A 23842-nucleotide genomic window follows, 5' to 3' on the forward strand; every position below is an offset into this window, starting at 1 on the left:
CACCTGTCCTCCCGGCGTGATGAAAGGACTGGCTGTCCAGGGCCAGCGCTGGGTGCAGCTGCCTCTCCCAGTGTCCACACCCTGCAAAGGCAAGGACAGGGCCTACGAGGATCCACTGCCCACGTGTGGTGAGTCCGCCACCTGTGTGTTGGTTACCCCACCAGGCTGTCCCCCAGTAATGTGCTCTAGTGTCAGGATAGACATTGCCATGAAGGTTATTTTTTGAGATCCACAATCAAATGACTCTGAGGAAGTAGATCACCTTCCACGGTGTGGGTGGGCCTTATCCAATCAGTTGAAGGCCCGAAGAGCCTGAGATTTCCTGGAGAAAAGGGCAGTCTGTCTCAAGATCATAGCCTGAGTTATAAAAACTCTCAGCCTGCTGCCCTGCCGACGTGGAGCTCAAGACTGCAACACCGGCTCCCCCGGGGCTCCAGCCTGCCAGCCTGCTCTGCAGAATTCAGACTTGGGAGTCTCGCAGTCAGGGGAGCCCACCCCTCCCCCTCCTCCCCCTCCTTTCCTCCTTCCCTCTTTATATACCTTATATATTTATTTATTTATAAATTCATATATTTATATTTACATGTAATAAAAATTATATATTTTATATAATTATGTGACTTTTATATATTAAAATATATTTTATATATCATTTTACATAAGTTTATCTATATCTCTACATCTTGCTGGTTCCGTGCCTCTAGGGAAGCCTGCCGGTCACACTAGGAACCACCCACCTGTTGCTCTGGGAAATGTCCCCTCAGGCGAGTGGCTGCTAAAAGCCAGTGCCCCAGGCGGTGGCACTGTCTCAGCGGCCTGTCTCCCCTCCCGCTGCCCCGTCTCAGGACTGTCCCCAGGGAGGCCCCGATTCCCTCCTGGAACAGTGTCCTGCTGGCCGCTCGCCCTGGTGACCTGGGCTCCATAGCAGCACACTTTCTGTGCGGGCAGTCCACGGTGGCCCCAACTGGTTCGCACCCCCAGACCCACTGGGCTCCGCCGTCAGCGGAAGGCCATGGCTCTCAGTCACCACTGGCCACTTGTCCACAGGAAGGAGAAGTCCTGGGGGGGCTTCCAGCAGCTGCACGGATTGCCGTGACCCAGACTGGCCACGTCTTCACGCAGGACCGCCTGCCCGGCTCCCGGGGCCCCCACCCCGCCTCCGGGGAAGCCTCTGGCCACAGGCTTCTGGGGACTCCCCCGAAACACAGCAGCCTCCCTGCCGGGGCTCCAGCTCCTCAACGAGACACACGGGAAAGCTCAGATTTCCAAATTCGAGACCTAGAATGTTCACTATGGACGGACAAGCAAAGGGGAGGGGTGGAAGGGGGGCTGGGGGGGCACTCTCCTGGGGTTGGAAGCAATCTCCTGCCTTCCAGCTTTCACTCTTGCTCTCTCTCGTGCAAAAGAGGGAACTGCTCTGGTCCCGCCGTCCGTGCGGGCGGAGTGGTGGCCCCCACATGCACGCAGGCCCCCAGTGGCGATCCATGGCGAGCCGGGGAGGGGGCAGGTCCAGAGGCCGCCGCGCACCGAGGGACCACGACGTGGAGGCCAAGGCAGAGCCTGGGGGGCGACGGGCCTCCCGATTCTGGACGCCGCCCGGAGCGGCCGACCCCGAAGCCCGCGGGCAGCACAGGGGCGGCCGCCACCCCAGACCCTCCTGAACTGAATCATCCCCGTGGTCGGAGCGCCCCGGGTGCGGCTCCAGGGCTCACAGTCTTCAGAAGGGGCCCCGAGGCCTGGCCGCCTCGGACGCCAGAGGCCACAAGGCCACAAGAGCGGGTGCACGTGCAGGGGCGGCTGGTGGAGGCGCCTCTGCCCCCCCCCCGGCCCTCCGCCTCTCCAGGCGCAGGGAGCAAAGCGGCCGTCTGTGGCCCGCGCTGACCCACAGAACCAGAAGCTGACCGGTTGGCTCAGATGGCCCTGACCTCCAGTGCCCCAGCCCCTGGGGACAAAGTCTGTGTCGTCTCCTGAGCCAAGTCAGCAAATCTGCTAACTTCCCCAAAACTAGCGAAGTCCCTGTGGACAGCAGTGTCTAAAATTGCTTCACGGCTTCCCCTCGACCTGGCATGCCCACGGGGAGGACTCTGCCCTCTAATCCGATCTATTCGAGAAGGAACAATCCACCCAAGGCCGGTTTGCTGCCTTTCCTGAGAAATGAAAGAGGGAGGAGGTGCTCACCACCAAAACACTAACAAGTTAGCCAGCAGGGAGGCAGCAGCCCGGCGGCACCATGAGGGAAGTTGTCCCAAGACCAGGCGTAAAAAGTACAGGGGTTGGCTCAGTGACAGGGCAGGGACGGGTCGGGGGACGGAGTCCCCTTGAGTAAGGCGCTCCTCCTTGCCAAGCGGGGCGAGCAGGGAGGACGAGCCAGTGCTGGTCTGGCCATCAGCTCTTCTGGCTCCTTTGTGAGTGTACGGGGTATTCACGCCCCCCCCCCCCACCACCACCAGCAGCACTGTCACGGCACCTCCTGCTCCTGGGCACTGTGCCAGACCTGACACCTGCAGTCACCTTGGGGGTGGCTCAGGGCTGCACACAGGCAGGCATGCAGGGCAGGAGTGGACCCCGGCCACCAGAGTCCAGAGGACCCGAGCCCAAGTGCCAGCTCCAAATCCCACTGGAGCATGCGTTAGGGGGAGACCCGGGTTCGAGACAAGAATGCCAGTATTCCAAACTCTAGACGAAATAGGAACTGGATGGTGTCTGCCCTACCTCTGTTATCAGAAATTGAACAAACCCAAGCAAGCCAGATAAGCACAACAAGCAAAAAGCCGGAGTCTAGTGGAACCAGCTCCCACACGGACAGCCACTTCCTCCCAGCAAGGCAGCAGTGTGGATGAGTCTGAATGAACCGTTCATTGTTCTCACACAGATGGGTCTACTGCTCATGGTGTGTCCGCAGCCCTATCCTGAGGCCAGGCCCTTCCCACCACACCAGCCAGGCGAAGCCCCCGCATCCCACACGGGCGACCCTCCTGAACACTGCGCAGGGCAAGACCTGAGCCAACAGCCATCAGCCAGATGGTAAAGAGCAGGAGTTTAAAAGGGAAAAAAACCCTATCCCACAATATTAATGGGGTTGTTTTTCTGCCAAAAGGACGAACTAAAACCCAACAAGTAATGAACTACACCAATAAGAGAGGATCAAATAATATTTTAAAGAGATGTTAATAATTACAACCCAATAGTCCAATTTCACTGCTTGCCTTCAGAGTTCCTTACATTTTGTTCTTAAAAGCCTGACACCATTATAAAGTCTTCAAGAACATGCCCACGTGGTGACACAGGAAACTGCCCGTTCTTGGGGCCAAAGGAGGCCATGTGCCTCGGCAGGACAGAGGAGAGCAGGGCCGCGGGCCCCACCAGCACATCCGTCAGTGGGCAGGTGTGGAGGCTGCAGGCCTGTGATGAGGCCTGTGACAGGCCTGTGACGCCTCCTCCTGTAAGAGAAGATGTTCTCCTCGTACAAATATTGAAGCCCAAGCCCAATGGTGATTGGTGATTTCCAATTCCTGGAACCACCACCTCTGGGACCCAGAGAGAAGACTGCTTCGGGAAAATGAACTCGGTTTCACATTGAAATATACTCTGCTTTTACCCAAACCAGCACACGTGTCATTTCTGCTGTTTGTTTGGTAACTTGAAGACTAAACCAAAAACAAAAGAATGTGTCATATGCCAAGTGAATCAAATAATGAGCTGCACATAAAGTAATCTCTTGCTTGTGACTCACCGGTCGAGCTTTCTGAAATAACCACTAAGGTTATATAACGCCTGGGGCTTAATTCTCAAAGTACTTTACTCTGCGCAGACACGAGTGGACTAAAAATAATTCAGTAATAAAACCAAATAATTCAAATAAATATAAGATCTCTAGCAATTTCATATTAAGAAAAAGAGGCAGATCCAAAGAAAATACACTTATATAACAGACTTAACTTTTTTAAAAAAGAAACCTCTCACATACCAGCATATTCGATGCAATCTCCTTCATCTCTAACAGATCCTCTGTTGTCCACTGATAATTAACTTTTCGAATGAGATTATCACAGAAAACTTCAATGATTTGCTAAATGCTCTACTTCGTAAAGCCAGAAACTAAAATCATTTCAGTTTTTTTTTTTTTTTTGGTACATTTTTATTTGTTTCAAAGCGGAGACAATTGCAAACACCATGTGAAGAAAGCTCTTTAACTTTTTTTTTTTAAGATTTTATTTATGAGAAACACAGAGAGAGGTGGAGACACAGGCAGAGGGAGAAGCAGGCTCCATGCAGGGAGCCCGATGGGGGACTCGATCCCCGGTCCCCAGGATCACGCCCTGGGCTGCAGGCGGCGCTAAACCACTGAACCACCAGGGCTGCCCGAAAGCTCTCTAACTTTATAGAGAGCTTTCTGGAAATACCACGTTATCTACAATGGACTCTAGTTTGGAGGACCCCATTCAGTAAATATCCCAGTTATTTCTAACAGCTTTGCTGTCCAGAGCAGCGCTTTATTCTCCTCCGTGATACAAAGTCTTCTGAGAAATATTTGGCAGAGAATAAACATTTTCCTGTTCTTTCTGTCCCGGGGGAGGCACATTAAACTTTTTCTGAACAATCCTAAGGAATCAAAGGATACCACAGATGTTGACGATGTCTAGTGATCTCTTGCTCACCAGATAGGCTATGTTCTCAGAAAATTCCCCGGAAAGGGGCACCTGGGAGGCTCAGTGGTTGAGCATCTGCCTTCAGCTCAGGGTGTGATCCCAGGGTCCCGAGATCGAGTCCCACATTGGGCTACCCGCAGGGAGCCTACTTCTCCCTCTGCCTGTGTCTCTGCCTCTCTCTGTCATGAAAAGAAAGAGAAAGAAAGAAAAGAAAAGAAAAGAAAGAAAGAAAGAAAGAAAGAAAGAAAGAGAAAGAAAGAAAGAAAGAAAGAAAGAAAGAAAAAAAAAAAAAAAAAAAAAAAAAGAAAATTCCCTGGAAAGTACTTTATCCACTGACCCTGTACAACCAGGGCTGCCTTCTGGGGATAGCAGGGGCCACAGCGATGTACCGGGGTATAATATCATCAATTTAACAGTGCAAAAATCCTTGTAAGTCAATCATTAAATTATTTTGTTAGAACTCATTTTTCTTTAAGATCTATTTATTCATTTTGGAGAGAGAGAGAGAACAAGCGAGCCAGTGCGTGCCACAGGTGCACGGGGGAGGGGAAGGGGCAGAGGAGGGGCTGGTAAGGGGGAGGGGCAGAAGGACAGAATCTCAAGCAACGCCCCACCCAACACAAAACCCGATGCGGAGCTCGGAGATCAATCCCAGGACCCTGAGAACCTGAGCAGAAATCAAGAGTCAGCTGCTTAACTGATTGAGTCACCCAGGTGCCCCTTGTTAGAACTGATTTAATCATATTTTTATTTTTTTAAATTTTTTCAAAGATTTTTAATTTATTTATTCATGAGAGGCAGAGAGAGAAGCAGAGACACAGGCAGAGGGAGAAGCAGGCTCCCTGCGGGGAGCCCGATGTGGGAATCCATCTCGGGACCCTGGGATCACAACCTGAGCTGAAGGCAGACGCTCAACCACTGAGCCACCCAGGTGCCCCTAATTATATATATATTTTTTATTTTTATTTATTTGACACAGAGAGAGAGAGTGCACATACAAGCAAGGGGAGAAGTAGAGGGAAAGGGACATTCAGACTCCCCGCTGAGCAGGGAGCCCAAAGTAAGATTTGATTCCAGAACCCTGTGATCATGACCTGAGTCGAAGGCAGACACTTTACCGACTGAGCCACCCAGGCATTCCTAATCATATTTAAATATAACAATATTATGCTGTGCATAAAAGTAAAATTTTAAAATAATTACTTAGAATAGTCCAATTTATCATAGAGACAGCAGAATGGTGGCCACCAGGGCGAGGAGCCTGGGGGGTGGTGTTTAGTGGTCACTGAGCCACAGCTGGGAAGGGGAGAAAGTTCTGGAGATGGTGCTGATGGTCACACGACGTGAATGTGCTTAATGCCACCAAGCTGTACACTTAGAAATTATTAAAATGGTAAAATTTTTATGTGTATTTTATCACGATAGAAAAATTATATATTTAGAGAGATGATAGGTAGAAAGGTGGCCAGGAGACGACAGATAGATGGGATAGATGGATAGAGACACAGGAAGAAACAGAACTGCATGTGGAAAACAGCATCTGCTAAGAACACCAAAAAACCCAAAAGGCCTCACCCCTGCCCATCTCACCCCTGCCTGTCTTGCCCGTGCAGCGGCTGCAGCAGGCCCAGAGCGCTGCCCATGCACCTGGCCATCTGATTCAGGAGGTCCAGGGGGGCCTGGGTTCTCCATCCCACAGAGCTCCCTTTGGGAAGTGAGGCTGTAAAGCCGCAAGCAGTCTAGGGGCAGCTCTCATCAACCCGGGCTGAGACGCAGTGTGAACACGGGTAACTGCCACCCCAGCCTGGGTGTGCCGTTCTGGCCCTTCACCCCTGTCGAGCTCCTCCTGAGGCTCTGAGCCTGGTCCCGGTGCCCAGGCGGGGGTGCATGTGGCTCAGGCTGAGAGGCGCCACCTCTCTTGAGCGCAGGGACCTGTGGCTACACAGTAACCAGCCAGAGTTAATCAGATTGGAAATTAATCAGGTTTGGAATGTGCTTTTGCAGTTGCTGTAGAAAAGGTCCCTAGCTAAGCAAACAATCTGCAGACAAGCTCTGAAAAGTGGGAACGAAGTGTCCTCAGACATGATACAATTACCGAGCACCGTGCTGCTGCTTCCATGCTCTGGGATGCACCAATCATACCGTCCTTATCTATCCTTATCTATTGGAAGGCAAGGTCCTCAGAGAAGAGGTCAAACGTCCTCCATCCCATGTGGCTTTTCACGTTGTAGGACACACAGCCAGTCCGAAAGGACAAACTCTGCCTCTGCTCTTGGTTACTGGCAGGTGTCCCTGGGCCTCAGCATCCTCACCACAGCCCTGGACTCCGCTAACCAGTGCAGCCAGTGCTCCCTCTCAGACCTGCCCTGAGAGCCAACTCTGATTGACATCCCACTTCAGAGGCCGGGCCATACGCCAGGATAGACATACATGCACACAGCCACGAATGTGCACACACGTCCACGCGTGCACCTCGCCCCCCCACACACACACACACTGTATGGGGCACATCTCAGATCTGGAAGCAGAGGTCCAGAGAGCTCACGCTGCGGCTCAAGGACCCCCAAGTAGTAAGCAGCTCCTACTTCTGTGGAAGTGGAATAGTCTGCGTAGGGAATGCCAGACTATAAGGGTTTTAGGAGCTGTGGAGGAGGGCACATGGGTGGCTCAATCAGTTGAGCGTCTGCCTTTGGCTCAGGTCATGATCTCAGGGTCCTGGGATCAAGCCCTGCATCTGGCTCCCTGCTCAGTGCAGAGTCTGCTTCTGCCTTTCCCTTGCCCGCTCATGCTCTCTCTCTCTCTCTCTCTCTCAAATAAGTAAATACAATCATTTTAAAAAAATAATAAAAATAAAAGCAATGGAGGGCCTTTAAATTCTATTAGGAAAAGAATGAGATTTGGTCAAACACTGTTTTGAGCAATTCTACTCTGAAATATGTTAAAAGGCAATTTTTAAGAGAGGGCAAAATCATGACTCCCAGATATAAAAAGTAAGTATCGAGGCACCTGGCGGGCTCAATCAGTAAAGTTACCGAAAGACACAAAGGACAAGGAAGTTACTGTGGCAAAAAGAGGCAGAACTGTCTTTTCCACGGGGGACAATGAGCCACCACAACCACACCCTCAAATCCAAACGAGGCCAATCCCACCACCCACACTTTTGCTTCACGGCACAAGGGGATCACACAAGCCCTGGGTGTGCTGTCACCTCTCCACCCGAATGAGGCCCCAGGAGGAAAGACGCTGCCTCGTTCACCGCTAGTCCCCAAGGTCCGCACAGACTCCGATGCGTGGCAGGTATGCAGTGTTGACAAGTGAGCGAGTGACAGGATTCACACCTACTGAGCGTTCGCCCTGGACACAGAACAAGAGTGAAACCCGAGGAAACGTGGAGGTGGCCACACAAGACTCCGCGAGCTCAGACCCGCACAAAACTGAAGAGTGAGCACAAAGTAGGGAAGATAACAAAACCCTCGCACCAAGAACAGGTACAAAGCAGAAAAGTGGAAAGGGCACAGTAAGAGACTATAGAATATGCCCTTTATTTTAGGGGGCCTCTTTATATCCAGCACTCCTCGTGTTTAAGCAATTAATGATTACATACCTGGACTTTGGCCAACATGCTACCACTTTACTTTTAAATAGAATCTTTATTCCAGGGCACCTGGGTGGCTCAGTAGTTGAGCGTCTGCCTTCGGCTCAGGTCATGATCCTGGGGTCCTGGGATCGGGTCCCACATCAGGCTCCCCATGGGGAGCCTGCTTCTGCCTCTCTCTGTGTCTCTCATGAATAAATAAATAAAATCTTTTTAAAAATAAATAAATTCTTTATTCCTATTGGATAATCTCACAAACGCTAAGGGTGCCTGCTGGGTCCCAGGGGGAGGAAGAAAGCATATGGGTGGGTCTAGTGAGCCACACAGGCCTCCCATGCCCACCATCCTAATTGCGCTTCAGAATGAATCCTATAAATTAGGTTCCCTCTGACAATTTGAGGATGAGGTAGCTGAGACTCAGAGAGAAAGGACAAAATCCTCATAGTAAACAGTCCCAACTGATTCAGCTAAAAAATAATAACAATAATAAAAAAAAATTTTAATCCGCTGACTCTCAAACTCAGCTGTGAGTTGAAAGATGGCATCGCAAAATCTGTTAGTGGCAGAAATTACTTCAAGAAATGCCCCAAGACAACAGCTTTCCACAAGACGCACAGTCACACATAAGCTTCTATTTCTTTTTTTTTTTTTTTTTAAGATCTTATTTAGTTATTTATGAGACACAGAGAGAGAGGCAGAGATACAGGCAGAGGGAGAAGCAGGCTCCCTGCGGGGAGCCCAACGTGGGACTCGATCCCAGGACCCTGGGATCATGATTTGAGCCAAAGGCAGGAGCTCAACTGCTGAGCCACCCAGGCACCCCAGGCTTCCGTTTCTGAGTAGAAACCCCACCTTTGGCAAGGCCACAAACGACTCACAGGCCACTTGTTTACCCCACGATCTCTCTTGATGCCCATGAAGGCTACTAAACAATGAAAGTAAGACCTTTCAAAGAATAAATAGGGAAACAGATTGGCCGCATTCTTTGGGCATGACAAATTTTTTTATTTTGAATAATTCAAGGCAGAATACTCTTTTTTCAAATATTTATTTTAGAGAGAGACAGAGAGAGCAGAGAGAGGGTGGAGGGAGAGGGAGAGAGAATCCTCAAGCAGACTCCCTGCGAGCCCAACACAGGGCTCGATCCCAGGACCCTGAGAACATGACCCGAGATGAAATCAAGAATGAGACACTTAACCAACTCAGGCATTCCCATCATTCTAATCTTTGAGTATTATTTGATGTACTAGCACTAGAATTAAATTTAAAAACTCTGAAGAGCTGTATTTCATTACCTATTTAATTCTTCTTTGGCCACAAATCTTTCAAGAAAATGCCTTATTTTACCCAAAGCAACCTACACATTCAATGATATCCCTATCAAAATAACACCAGCATTTTTCACAGAGCTAGCACACACAATCCTAAAATTTGTATGGAACCCGAAAAGACCCCAAATAGTCAAACTAATGTTTAAAAAGAAAACCAACACTAGAGGCATCACAATTCCAGACTTCGAGCTCTATTACAAAGCTGTGATCATTAAGACAGTGTGGTACTGGCATAAAAATAATCACACAGATCAATGAAACAGAACAGAGAATGCAGAAATAGACCCTCAACTATATGATCAACTCATCTTAAACAAAGCAGGAAAGAACATCCAATGGAAAATAGTCTCTTCAACAAATGGTGTTGGGAAAACTGGACAGCCACATGCAGAAGAACCTGGACTACTTTCTTACACCACACACGAAAATAAACTCAAGGGGCGCCTGGGTGGCTCAGCCGTTAAGCATCGGCCTTCAGTTCAGGTTCTGGGATCCAGCTGTGCATCAGGCTCTGTGCTCAGTGAGGAGTCTGCTTGGGATTCTCTCTCTCCCTCTGCCCTTCCCATAAAAATAAAACATTTAAAATAATTATTAATTTTTTTAAAACAATAAGAGAAAATGTCTTATTTGGAAATTTTTCAGGGCTTAGGATTTTTATTTTTGAAGATTTTATGTTTTTCAAGGTTTTGTTTATTTGAGAGAGAATGTATGGGCAGGGAGGGGCAGAGGGAGACAGAGAAGCTCCCCACTGAGCAGGGAGCCCCATGCAAGACTCAACCCCAGGACCCTGAGATCATGACCTGAGCGGAAGGCAGATGCTTAACTGAATGAGCCACCCAGGTGCCCCTAAAGATTTTATTTCTGAGAAATCTCCACACCCACTGTGGGGCTCGAGCTCACAACCCCAAGATTAAGAATCACATACTCCTCCAAATGAGCCTGCCAGGCACCCCAGGGCTTAGAATTTTTAACAAAATTCTGACAATTTAACGTTCAGTCACTGAGCATTTGCCAAAATACATAATAAGGACCCCTCTAATTTTCAGAAATAAAGATAAAAACAAACGTAGGGGGATCCCTGGGTGGCACAGCGGTTTGGCACCTGCCTTTGGCCCAGGGCGCGATCCTGGAGACCCGGGATCGAATCCCACGTCGGGCTCCCGGTGCATGGAGCCTGCTTCTCCCTCTGCCTGTGTCTCTGCCTCTCTCTCTCTCTCTCTCTCTGTGACTATCATAAATAAATAAAAATTTTTTAAAAAATTTAATAAAAAACAAACGTAGGGCAATTTTCCCATGTTTTCCATGTTCCCCAGCAAAATATAAATTTTGCATGTGTGCTTGAGGAGAGAAAAGCCTTCGCTGAGACTAAGGAGCTCTTGGAGAGCCTGGAGTCAGACACACCAGCCCAGCCGCTACAGGACTCGTAACGCTGAGAGCTCCAGGCTCCAGGGAATCTCGCAGAACCCTCCAGCTCCTCTCCTGGACCTTCCCAGTGCTGGTGGAAAGCAGCAACCATGGCTGACGTCCAAAGAAGGACGTTCTTTTAAGAAGACGCCGGGGGATCCCTGGGTGGCGCAGTGGTTTAGCCCCTGCCTTTGGCCCAGGGCTTGATCCTGGAGACCCGGGATCGAATCCCACGTCGGGTTCCTGGTGCATGGAGCCTGCTTCTCCCTCTGCTTCTCCTTCTGCCTATGTCTCTGCCTCTCTCTCTCTCTCTCTCTCTCTCTCTCTCTCTCTCTCTCTGTGACTATCATAAATAAATAAAAATTAAAAAAAAAAAAAGAGGACGCCGGGTTTCTCGTTATAACAAAGGACACGCACAACACAGTCGTGGGAGAAGGAAGGAGAGTGTCCACAACCCAAATCCGTGCAGACGCCTCGGTGGGCAAGTGTGAGCCAGGAGGAGGCTTGCCCACCCCCGCTGCCCCCTCCCGGAGGGCCACTCCCGCAGGATGGTAGTTTTACAGATAAACCTAGGAGCAGGGATCCCTGGGTGGCTCAGTGGTTTAGTGCCTGCCTCTGGCCCAGGGCGTGATCCTGAGGTCCCGGGATCAAATCCCACATCAGGCTCCCCTGCAGGGAGCCTGCTTCTCCCTCTGCCTGTGTCTCTGCCTCTCTCTGTGTGTCTCTCATGAATAAATAAATAAAATCTTAAAAAAAAAACCTAGGAGCAGCTGAGAGAGAAAAGGTCTTTTGTCACCTTCCCAAAAAAAGAGAAAAGAACAACAAAGCGCTTTCCTCCCAAGCAGCCCCCTTAGCAGAGGCTGAGGCCGCAGTGAGGCCGAGCTGGGTGCTCCAGGCCCAGGCAGCCTTCCCCCAGGCCTGCCCTCCGGCCTCAGCCCACACACCCCTAGGTGCACAGAGCCAGGCAAGCGTGGAGGCCAAAAGGGAAAGCGCCAATGCAGAGCCCGCACTCCCCAGCACGGGTCCTGGAAACCACACGCGTGGGCCCAAATGCCACTCAGCCACCGTCCTAGAAGGTTCCCGTCTCAGGCACTGGCCAGGCCTTACCGTGAGGCGGCCCTGTGCCTGCCCGGGGTCACGTGGCCGGGGCTGCCGGACAGTAGCAGATGGCCTCCGCTCGGCCTCCGCCTCCCCTCGGCCTCACCTCAGCCTCCCCTCGGCCTCCGCTCAGCCTCCGCTCACTCGGCCTCCGCTTGGCCTCCCCTCGGCCTCCGCTCGGTCGTCCCTGCCATGCGCGGACCCGCGGGGCGCCTGCTGCGGGCCCGGAGGGCGAGGAGACCTGTCCGTGTGACGGAAGCCGGCCTCTGATCCCGCCCAGCACCCGGGGCGGCCTGAGCCAGCTCCCGCCCGGCGCCCCGCAGAAGGGAGGCCGCAGACATCCTGGACGGGCCACAGCGGGAGCCCGGGCGGGCCCTGCTGCTCACACGGCCACAGCCTCCGGGCTGCAGGGGCCGCGCCTTAGCAACCGGGCGGCCTCAGGAACCCCGCGGGGCGGCTTTCCAGGAGCAGCTCCCTGACCTCCCAGCACAGGAGGCAGCTGTGGCGCAGGGCGCCTCTGAGATTGCACCAAGGGGACAGCGGGCCTCTGCTCCGCCACCCGCTGGCCGAGGGACAAGCGACAGTTACTTCCAGAGTCTGTCCCTTCATCTGAAAGAGGAAGTCTCGGAGAAGGTGGTCGTCCAGAATCACCCCAGCTCCTGCCATTTCAACCTGGGCCCGTTACACGGACGGACAGTGAATGACGCCCGCGGGGCCGGGGCAGAAGACCGTCTGCAGCAGCTCCAAAGCGGAATCACGGCTTCCGCGGGGTCAGTCAGCCCACGGAGGTCAAAGCCAAGCTCCTCTGTGCCCACGGGTCCAAGGCCATCTGATCCACGTTAAAAAGGAGGGGGCGGGGGGGTGCTAGCTGAGCTGCTTTGGAAGCCCGAGCCCAGCACACCAAGAGAGGCCAGGCCAGCGTGAGGGCGGGAGCCATCCATGTACCCCAACCCCCTTCGGGCCCACAGGACAGATCAACAAGCGCTTGTGAAAGGCTCCGTAGGAGATACGAGCTCAGCTTGGCTCGGACTGAAGTGCAAATACCGGAGCAGGTGCGTGCGTTCCGGTCAGCTCCGCGGAGCACAAAGCCAGAGCTCGAGGAAGGGCTGCATTTTGAATGCTGGCTGGAAATAATTTATCACTGGGAAACCAAGGGATGTGTGGCCACAGCAGCTCCCACCAAGCTCCACGAGTGAACTTCTTTCTAAGAAAAGCTCTGCTGAGACAGAGCAAACTACAAAATTTGCATTTTATGGCCAAGAAGAAAAATGAAGACTAAAGTTCCAATACTCAGACCTCTTCTAGTCCCAGTCTGCAAACACCATGCCTCGTTCCAGCCACACGTGCATTTATACCGGCACAGAAATACGTGAACCTGCATCAAAGAATTACCCACACACACTTGCATCAAGTCAGCCGAGAAAACCAAGAAGCAGACTATTTCCCTCATGACAGTGGCTAAGGATTAACCATCCACGTAATAAAGTCTCCAAGTCTGTACGTGAAAATGGAAGTATCACAAACACGATTCAATAAATAAAGGCTAAAACAAACACTGCCTTCTTTTTTCTTAAGATTTTATTTATTCATGAGAGACAAAGAGGCAGAGACATAGGCAGAGGGAGAAGCAGGCTCCCTGTGGGGAGCCCAAGGTGGGACTCGATCCCAGGACCCCAGGATCATGACCTGAGCCAAAAGCAGATGCTTAACCACTGAGCTACCCAGGCATCCTTGAAACCAAACTTTTTAAAATTCATGTAGAAAAAAATCCTCCCCAGTCTACCTAAATAGTGTATTCAGTATGAAACAGCATTCCAGTATGTGTAATTTAAAGAATGGGAGTGAAAAGTCCTGAGTCCACACTGAGACACATGCAACAGGAGCATGTTTCCCTGGAGCCACATGTTGGGACTGATGCTAGGCGAGAATTAGGTACCAGTGTTCTTCACCTTTGCTTTCAGTACTTGAAGAAGATGCCACTTCTTTCTGACCACCATCCCACTGTTCCCTGCTCTGTCTTCCCAAGCACCATTCCTCCACCTGACTGGTGAGTCCATCCACTGAGCCTTTTGTTTTTGTTATTGTACTTTTTCATCCAGAAACTTCCATCTGGGTCTTCTTTAAATCTGTTTTGGCTGAGGCTCTTTTTTTTTTTTTCATTAGTTTAAGCATTGGCAATGGTTCACTTGCTTAGGATGGCTGCTTCAAAGTCCTTGTTAGGTAATGCTACCACCTCGGTCAGCTCAGGGTTGGCGTCTCAAGATTGTCTTTTTTGACTCAGTTGGAAGTATGATGAGTGTTTTTGTTTTTTTTTTTTTAATTGAAACCTGGACATTTGCATCCTGTGCTATGACACACTGGATCTTAACTTACATCTTCCTTTTGAGCTGGCTCCTTTATCCAAGCAGGGGCTGGGGGACTGTGGCAGGTCCCTTCTCTTTCGTGACAGGTGAAGGCAGAAGTCCAGACGCCCCATGCAGCCTCCACAGACACCAGCAGGGATGACAGCCCCAGCTCCTCCAAGACCTTGATGGTGGCATGGGGGTGCCCCAGTTTTTTCTCAGTGTTTGGCTGGAGTACAGAAGTTGTTGTCTAAAAGGTTTACCAGGGCACCTGGATGGCTCAGACAGTTGAGCATCCAACTCTTTTTTTTTTTTTTAAGACTTTACTTATTTATTCACGAGAGACACAGAGAGAGAGGCAGAGACACAGGCAGAGGGAGAAGCAGGGTCCACACAGGGAGCCCGATGCGGGACTCAATCCCGGGACCCCAGGATCACGCCCTGAGCCAAAGGCGGCGCTAAACCACTGAGCCACCGGGCTGCCCTTTGAGGATCCAATTCTTGACTTCTGCTCAGGTCATGATCTTAGAATTGTGGAATCGAGCCCGGCTCCGAGGGGAGTCTGCTTGAGATTCTTTCCCTCTGCCCTTCCCCCTCCTTCCACACAATGCTCTCTCTCTCTCTCTCTCTCTCTCTCTCTAAAAACAAAATAAATAAATCCATTAAAAATAATAAAAATAAGTAAATAAATACATACGTGCATACATACATACATACATACCTAAACAGTTTGTCTTACTAGGCTACCTACTTCCTGATCCTTTGGTGAAAGAAGACTTTTCGTCTTGTTTTGTTTTGTCTGTACCCTTTGGCATTTCTGGAATACTGGCTTCTTCAGCCCCAACTCTGGGATAAATGAAGCAAAAAGAAAGCCCGGGGGCTCACCACTGTCTCACTCTGTGGCAGAAATCCCCAGCTGGCCTGCCTTCTCTTCACCTTTGAAATGAGTGCTGGAACCTTCTGGGCCAGTGGGCACAGGACAGCAGGACCAGGAAAATCTGTCATCACAGTGATGAAGCCATTCCTCTAAGAACAGTCATTTCAATGCGTGCGTATGTACATGTGCATACAACTGTGTCTAAAACATGTCTTACAGAAAAGGAAATTATGTGAACTCTCAACAAAGCAAGAGGGGGCGAGTCCAAGCCAAACTATGAAGCCTGGAATTTTCTTCCAGAGACACTGAATGGGATTCAGGCATTAGTTAACAAGTATGGTTGACCTTAATTAGTTAAATTCCCCTGAATCAGCACCACAGTGGTGAGCCCCAAATACCTCTTCCCGCCCCCGGAATCCTCCAGCCCCCTCCTGGGGCACTCTGGGCTGACCTCCCAGTGCATGCACTGTTCAGAGGCATCCTTTGTCCTCGGAAGTCTCGCAGTATAATGGTGCTTTGTTTGCCCTGGCTAAACCCAGAACCTTCGGTTTCCTTCCACCTGTCTTGACACCCACACTCCTATTCAGACCACTCTTTCTGATCACGAAAGTGGAGGAATTCTGCAAATGCGGCCTAGCACCCAGAGGGCGCCCACTCAAAGTCCGCAATAGCGATTCAGACCGGGGACCCACCTCCAAAGATGTGGGTTCACCTAAAACACAGGCTCTGCAGGTTTAGCTTCCAGATCTTAAGTATAAAATGAGATTTTTTCCCCGAGGTCTTTTTTTAATGGGGGCTCACGTCAATGTTAAGTCCAAGCCGCACCCTCACCCCTGTCCTGCCCAGAGTGAACCCACACAGCAGTAGCTCCCGCACACTTGTTGACTGTAACCGATCATGGGCTCCTGCAATCACTGGATGGAGTTTCTGTAATTACAGAAAGGACTTTCAGAGAAGCATTCTCCCTCTACATGACCCAAACCAGGGTCATGCAAACTGTCTGCAATGGGGTTGGATAGTAAATGTTTTTCTCTTTCTGTGCTATATGGTCTCTGCTACCACAGCTCAGCTCTACCACTGCAGTGTGAAAGCTGCCACAGACAGACAGTCTGTAAATGCATTAGCATGGTCGTGTGTCAATAAAACCTCATTTTGATAACCAGGGAGGGCCCAGGTCAGTCTGCTGATCTACAGGAAGGGGATGTAGTCCACCAGATGCTCTCCCATCACACAAAAACTAACTGTTGGGCTGAGGGCCACCCTATTAGGACCTCCGAAACCGCTCTGCAGCCTCATTAACATAATGAGAGAGCCAATGAAGATCTGAGTCCTCCACCCTCAGCTCCACATTTTGCATAGGCTGTCCACCCACTTGTGCACCAATCTTTCAAGGCTTTTTAAACTACATGGTCCTCCCAGGCCAGTCCAAAGTATCAGTGATAAGTAACTGTGTGGTCCCTATCAAAGAGAGCTACTCACCAGCTCACCCACAACACCACCATCTTTTCCAACCTGAACTAACCTCTCTTTGGACAAATACCCCTGTCATTCCCTGGATCCAGGAACAGTTGCCTACATGTGGAGCTGGGGCCGTGGCTTCTACGCAGAGTGGAAGGAGAATGATGGGGGCTCATGGTCCTTAAGGATGGTCCATCTCATCTGGCATCTTCAGTTGTGTGCCACCTCATCCTTCAGACGCTCACAGGGCTGAGGCCCTCAGCTCTGCCACGGGTGCCAAGACTTCTCAGCTAATTTCACAGGTGCCATGATTTCATAACCCAGAACTGCGGCATTTTCTCCTGGGTTGCACTAAAGTTATTCGAGAGAAAGATCTTAAACCAATTGTCACTTCTGGGCAAGGATGGTTCAACATTCACAAATCAATGGGATATGTCCCATTAATACAATGAAAGAAAGGAATCATATGACAATCTCTGCAGATGTAGCAAAAGCATTTGACAAAATTCAACATCCATTCATGATAAAAATCCTTAATAAATTAGGCATAGAAAGAACATATCTTAGGGCACCTGGGTGGCTCAGTTGGTTGGGCGGTTGCTTTCAGTTTGGGGCATAGTCTCCAGATCAAGCACCACCTCAGGCTCCCTGCTCAGTGAAGAATCTGCTTTTCTATCTCTCTCTGCCTCTGCCCCGTACTTGTGTGCACTCTCTGTCTCTCTCTCTCTCCCTCTCTCTCTCTCAAAAAAATAAACAAAAGAACATATCTTAACATAATAAAGGCCCTATATGCATATATGACAAGCCCACAGATAACATCATACATTCTGGTAAAAAGTTGAAAGCTTATCTTCTAAGATCAAGAGCAAGACAGGGGTGCCTGCTACCACCTCTCCTATTCAAGATAGTTCAGGAAGCCCCAGCCAGTGCAATCAGGCAAGAAAAAGAAATAAAATGTATCAGAAAGGAAGCAGTAAAATGGTGTCTGTTTGGATGTGACATAATTTTAGAGAAAATCCTAAAGACTCGACCAAAAAAACCATGATATCTAATCAATGATTTCAGAAAAGCTGCAGGATACAAAATTAACATACAAAAATCAGTAGTATTTCCACAGACTAACAAAAAAATTTCTGAAAAAGAAATAAATCAATCCCATTTACAACAGCATCAAAAACAATAAAATACTTAGGGATAAATTTAACTAAGGAGGTCAAAGATCTGTGTGCTGAAAACCACAAGACATTGATGGAAGAAATTGAAAAAGACACAAGAAAATGGAAAGGCATTCTGTGTTCATGGACTGGAAGAATTAATATTGTTCAAATGTCAATATTTCCAAAGCTTCTATCTATAGATCTATATCTGCAGATACAACGCTATCCCTATCAAGATTCCAACAGCATTTTTTATAGAAGTAGAAAAAAACACTTTAAAATTTATATGGACGCACTAAAGACCCCCACTAGCCAAGCAAACCTGGACAGAGAAGAACAAAGCAGAGGCATCACACTCCCTGATTCCCAACTACAGTATGAAGCTACAGTCATCCCACCAACTGCTCTGAATCTCCCTCTCTCTGATCTTGCCATTTATTGCAGAATTACTTACTAGGGGCCCACTCAAACTTCTCTTGAGCTGTAACGTACTTGCTGGTGGTAATCAGGGTCACAAGCACCCAGGGCCAGGAGACGAGTGTTTCTTCATCAAACACTAACACGGAGCTTCCTCGTTCCAAGTACTGTTCAAGCACTTTGCCAAGATTAACCTACTGATTCCCAACAACACTTCAGACAGGTGCTAGAACTGTCCCCATTTTACAGATGAGGAAAACAAAGTGGAGACACATGACAGCCACAAAATCACGCATGTGGTCAGTAGCTGTGGCTGGCAGAATGACACATACCACTCCCTACCCCGACCGCTGCAAAGTCCAAAACCCTGGAGCCTGTGACTATGTTATGTTATATGGCAAGGGAGAATTAATGTTGCAGGTACATTGAAATTGCTAACCAGCTGACCAGTGTAATCACAAGGGTCCTTTAAATGTGGGAGGGGTGGATATGAGAGTCAGGGTCCGAGGGACACGAGGAGAGACACCACTGGCCTTGAGGATGAGGATGAACAAGCCACGGGATGTGGGCAGGCTCCAGAAGGTAGAAAAGGCAAGGAAACTGATTCTCCCCTGGAGCCTCAAGAGAGGAACTCAGATTGCTGACACCTTGATTTTACCCTGGAAAGACCCATTTCGGACTTCAAGTTTTTTTAAGCCACCAAGTTTGTGGTGATTTGTTAGAGCAGCAGCAGAATACTGGAACAGATTTTGGTCCTGGGCGCAGGGGCTGCTGTGACAAAGCTGGAAGTGGCTTTGGAACTGGGTGATGAGCAGATTGGAAGAATTTGAGATGCAGAATAGAAAGAGCCTGCACTGCCTTGCAGACCACTAGAAATACGGATTCTTTTTTCTTTTTTTAAGATCTTATTTATTTATCCATAAGACACACAGAGAGACAGAGACAGAGGCAGAGACATAGGCAGAGGGAGAAGCAGGCTCCCTGTGGGGAGACCGATGCAGGACTTGATCATGGGACTCCAGGGATCTGGGATCACGACCTGCGACCTGCGTTGAAGGCAGATGCTCAACCACCGAGTCATCCAGGCGCCCCTAGAAACATGGGTTCTAACAGCCCTGCCAGGGAGGGCTCAGGAGGGAATAGGGAGCATAGAAGAGAACACCTGTACTGTCTTTAGAGGACGCCTAAGCTGGCGGGAAGGGTTTAAGTGGAAAAATGGACTTAGGGTGCCAGAGTGAGCTCAGCAGGAAACAGGGAATGTGTGACTGGAGGTAAGGAGACTTAGTGTCCCAAAGCCGTCTTCGAGGGACAGGTACAGGGGATGCAGAAGTAAGCCATAGGGCCACACCGTCCAGGAGCTGCAGCCTCGACAGAAGAGGAATAATGAGGGGGCAGCTAGCCTCCCAGGGCTCTAGTGATGGAGTTTCCTTGGGCACACCAGTCACTTCCTCATCCTCTTGCTGTATTTTCTTCAAAACAATGCTCAGGTGTGAAATGGTGCCACTTCTTTCCTTGCTGCCTCTCCCCCTCCCCTGAAGTCAAAAGCCCACGGGGTGGCACGTAGGATGGGCTGGGTTCACTCTGCTGAATGATGGGCCACATCTTTTCGGGCGGTTCGGACCAACCAAAGCAATGACACAGGAGGGTGGTGGCGGATTCTCCTGGAGCCCCATCTCGTCTCTGGGCAACTGCCTTTTGCTTCCAGGACCTACCAAACCTTCATGGTGAATGCCCCACACCTGTGTGCCCGACTAGGCAAAGGTCGGAGTGAAGAAGGCACGATGAACAGACCACACTGCACCTGCACAGACCAAAGTCTGACTCCCTCCTCGCTTCTGCCAGCCTCCACTGCCCCGTCCCTAACGTGGAAGTGATCTTACCTCCCTCGGAGGGCCCCTTGGGTCACTGAATAAGACACCTATTAACCAGCCTAGCAAACCTCTCCTCCCCTCGCCAGCTGCAAAGAGCCAGGACTCCTTCATTGGAAAAAACAAGAGTGAGGCTCTCAGAGCCCCACTTTCATCTTCATTACGGAATATCTGGGCACCCTGCACACCCCCACGCTCCCACCCACCCACCTCCTGTGACCAAGGGCAGCACTAACAACAATCCTCCAGCAGGTCCTCATCCCCTGCCTTGGTTACGAAGAGTAAAATGAACACAGCTTAAAAAACAATGTCTGTGGAATGGGAAGAAAAATCCCCTCCAAAGCTAAACTCCTGAATTTCCAACAAAAATGAAGGAAAGGTGTCTATTCATAGCTGTCTGGGTATCTACTCATACTTCCAAGTTGCCCATAACCCCACAGTTACCGGGATGCCAGGCACAGTGATGGCCTATGTCCCTGCTAACTCCAAGCCACAGTCACCCTGCACTTGTGTCCACAGGTCAGCAATGTGGAGACACTGCCCTGGCCTCCCCTGCAGCCCGGGCAGCCTGACCCAACTCACATGAAGGGTTCCAGGAACAAGAAGGCAGCAGACAGGAAATGAGTCGCTACCCCCGCCCCCGCCCCCAGCCCACTCGGGAGCCTGGCAAGATGTCTAGGACATGTCATCTGCCGTATTACAAAACACTCTGGTGATCAAGATTCCAGCTGCATCATGCCCTTGTCACTGAAGAAAGTGGCCAGTCAAAATTACTTTGCTACTTCACACTCTTGATGCCGGAGACACCTGCCCGGACACCAAAGGTCAACTCCTATTCCAGAAACACCACATCCCATGGTGAAGGTCAGCCTCCGCGGGCAGCCGCTACAGGGTCTCTCCGTGTGGGACCCCAACACCAATCCTGCATCATCCCCTTGTAAACCAAGGATAGCAGTGAAGCCCAGCTGGTCTACCAAAGGATCAAAAGAGTCAACCCTGGACTAAACAGGCAGCCTAGTCACTTCAATTTGATTTGACTTCTAGAGCCTGTGTCCCCTCCCCACCAAATGTTTAGTGCTAGAAATTCAGCTTAAGGAAAGGATCTGGGAACCTCACTCCCCAAAGAAAAGAGCAGGGATGGGTACATTTGTACCTGGGAGACGCTGTTCTCATAGCATGATTGCTGACATCAACCACCGTAATAAGACAGCCACAAAGAAAGCAGGATGGAGGGGGAGGATAGATGTGCATCGTGAACTTCATTAACTCCATTTTAAACAGAGAACTAGGGCAGCCCAGGTGGCTCAGCGGTGTAGAGCCCCCTTCAGCCCAGGGTGTGGTCCTGGAGACCTGGGATCGAGTCCCACGTCAGGTTCCCTGCATGGAGCCTGCTTCTCCTTCTGCCTGTGTCTCTGCTTCTCTCTCTCTGTATCTCTCATGAATAAATAAATAAAACCTTTAAAATAAAAATAAACAGAGAACTAGGGGCCCTGGGGGGCTCAGTCAGTAAAGAGTCTGCCTTCAGCTCAGGTCATGATCTCAGGGTCCAGTGATCAACCCCCATGTTGGGCTCCCTGCTCAGTGGGGAGTCTGCTTCTCCCTCTACCTCTGTGCTTGCTCTCAAGAGCTGTCTCACTCTCCGGCTCTTTCACTCTTTCTCAAATAAATAAATAAAATATTTTTAAAAATAAAATGAAAATGAGCAGGACTAGTTCTAATTCTGTTTACTTAGCAGACCGGTGTGCCCAAGTTGGGAATTTAAAATTTCCAGACAGGGCCTTCGGGTATACAGGTCATTTCTCAAAGTGCTGGCCTAAAAAAAAAAAAAAGTCAGACCTTCAAGTTCCAGGCTTCTGAAAGTCATGCTCATTGAAAACGTGCCATACGATGCACAAAGTCTTTATTTACTACATGCGTCTTATTCCTGTTCATGGAGAAGGAAGTAAATTCTACGATAGCATTGCCGTTGCCGGTGTACTTTTGCAGAGTTAACAAACTGAAAGCCTGAATCAAGATCCTCTGATCTGTCCTTTGGAAAACTCACAAATACTACATGTACTAAAAATAATTCGTTAGTATCTTAAACATGTTTCTTTTTTTTTTTTTTTTTAAAGATTTTATTTATTTATTTGAGAGAGTGACAGAGCAAGCATGAACAAGGTGGGGGGGGATGGGCAGAGGGAGAGGGAGAAGCAGACTCCCCTCTGAGCAGGGAGCTGATGCGGGGCTTGATCCCAGGATCCTGGGATCATGACCTGAGCCAAAGGCAGATGCTTAACCACCTGAGCCACCCAGGCGCCCCCTTAAACATGTTTCTACAAAGAACCACTTCAAAGCCCAACACAGATAGGAGCTGAGCCCAAGCAGGTGATGAGTGAAGTGGGAAATGCAGACCTGCCCAGGAAGGAGAGGAGAGAGGCCAGAGCTCCCCACTCGCTCTCCAGACTACACCCTCAGGGAACGCTCTGCGCTCCAACTTCCTCTTCGGTAGAGAAGGGGTAATTATCCGAGCTTGGCTCCCCCTCCAGGTTGGTGCGGATATCAAATGAGATCACGTCCATTGGAGGAGGGGGGCGGGCGGGGGGGGGGGTAGGGTCCCATGAGCAGGCTCAGCACAGGACCGTGGGGCCCGGAGCAAAGCCACCGCAGGCTGCACAAGACACCAGGAGCTTCTCTCTTAGGAGCCAGGGGTGCTTTCCAAGTGTCACCTGTATGGTCCCGGAGACCCATCCGGTGGCTGAACGGTTTCCCAACCAGCAAAGGGCAGCCGACCAAGCAGAGACCGTAAGGGGCCAAGGGGCCTGGCAGAGCCACGAGGCCCGACCCCCGAGATAGGGTCCCGCAGCGCGAAGGCGGAACCCTGTGCAGCAGGACCTGCCCGGGACACCCTGAGTCCGGAGATGCTTCGCCTGCAGGGCCTCAGGACGGGGCCCGGGCTGTGCCCACCCTCACCTGCCGTGTCCCAGATGGAGATGTTGTAGGAGCGCCACTGCTTCAGGTAGAAAGCGCCGCCCACCGTGCTGACGGTGTCCGGGAAACGCCGCTCCATGTACCTCTGCAGCAGCGACGTCTTGCCCACGTTCATGTCCCCCAGGAGCACGATCTTCCCGTCGGGCTTCCTCATCTTCCCGCGGGAAGGCCCCCTCGTGCTCCCCGCGCCCCGCGGGCAGGTGCCCCCAGGGCCGGGGCGCTCGGACCCGGATTCGCGGAGACCCGCCCGCGCCCGCAGCCACCCCGCACTTGCGGGGACCCGCACGAACCCTCCGGCTCGCACGCCTGGGAGCGAGGAAGAGGAAGCGCGTCTCGGAGCCGGGCACCGGCGCGAAACCCAGCCCAGCGCCCACGCGGGGCGTCCGGAAAGTGGCGACCAGCACCCGTCCGGGGCGCCCAGGCCCCGCCCACGCCCCGCCCAGGCCACGCCCACCCCGCCCCAGGCCACGCCCCAGCCCCCAGGCCCCGCCCCCGGCGCCCGGCCACGCCCACGCCCCGCCCACGCCCCGCCCCCGGTGCACAGGCCCGCCAGCCCCTTACCTGCGGGTGCACTAAGGTAGCCACCAGCCGAGGCCGTTGTGAGAAGTGACCTTCGAGGAGCGTCCGTGCAAACCTTTCCTCGCGGGCCACGAGCAGAGACTGGGAAGGCGGGGAG

General features: G+C 50.9%; 1 protein-coding gene across 3 annotated transcripts in view; it reads right to left on the reverse strand.

The window, feature by feature from the left end:
* The window catches only part of RAB20 (RAB20, member RAS oncogene family), a 28990-nt gene extending 5419 nt beyond the window's left edge, over positions 1 to 23571 (reverse strand). Inside the window, exon 1 of one of the 3 annotated variants that reach the window (XM_025441136.3) lies at positions 23149 to 23571. In XM_025441136.3, the coding sequence (XP_025296921.1) occupies positions 23149 to 23320 (172 nt within the window). In that variant the 5' untranslated portion in view covers positions 23321 to 23571. Of the gene's footprint in view, positions 1 to 16818; positions 17013 to 23148 lie in introns of those variants that run through there. The other 2 variants (XM_035704577.2, XM_049099353.1) reach the window with 2 other exon arrangements.
* Between the last annotated feature and the right edge of the window lie 271 nt (positions 23572 to 23842).

This window comes from Canis lupus, chromosome 22, assembly GCF_003254725.2.
Source record: "Canis lupus dingo isolate Sandy chromosome 22, ASM325472v2, whole genome shotgun sequence".
Lineage (NCBI taxonomy): Eukaryota > Metazoa > Chordata > Mammalia > Carnivora > Canidae > Canis > Canis lupus.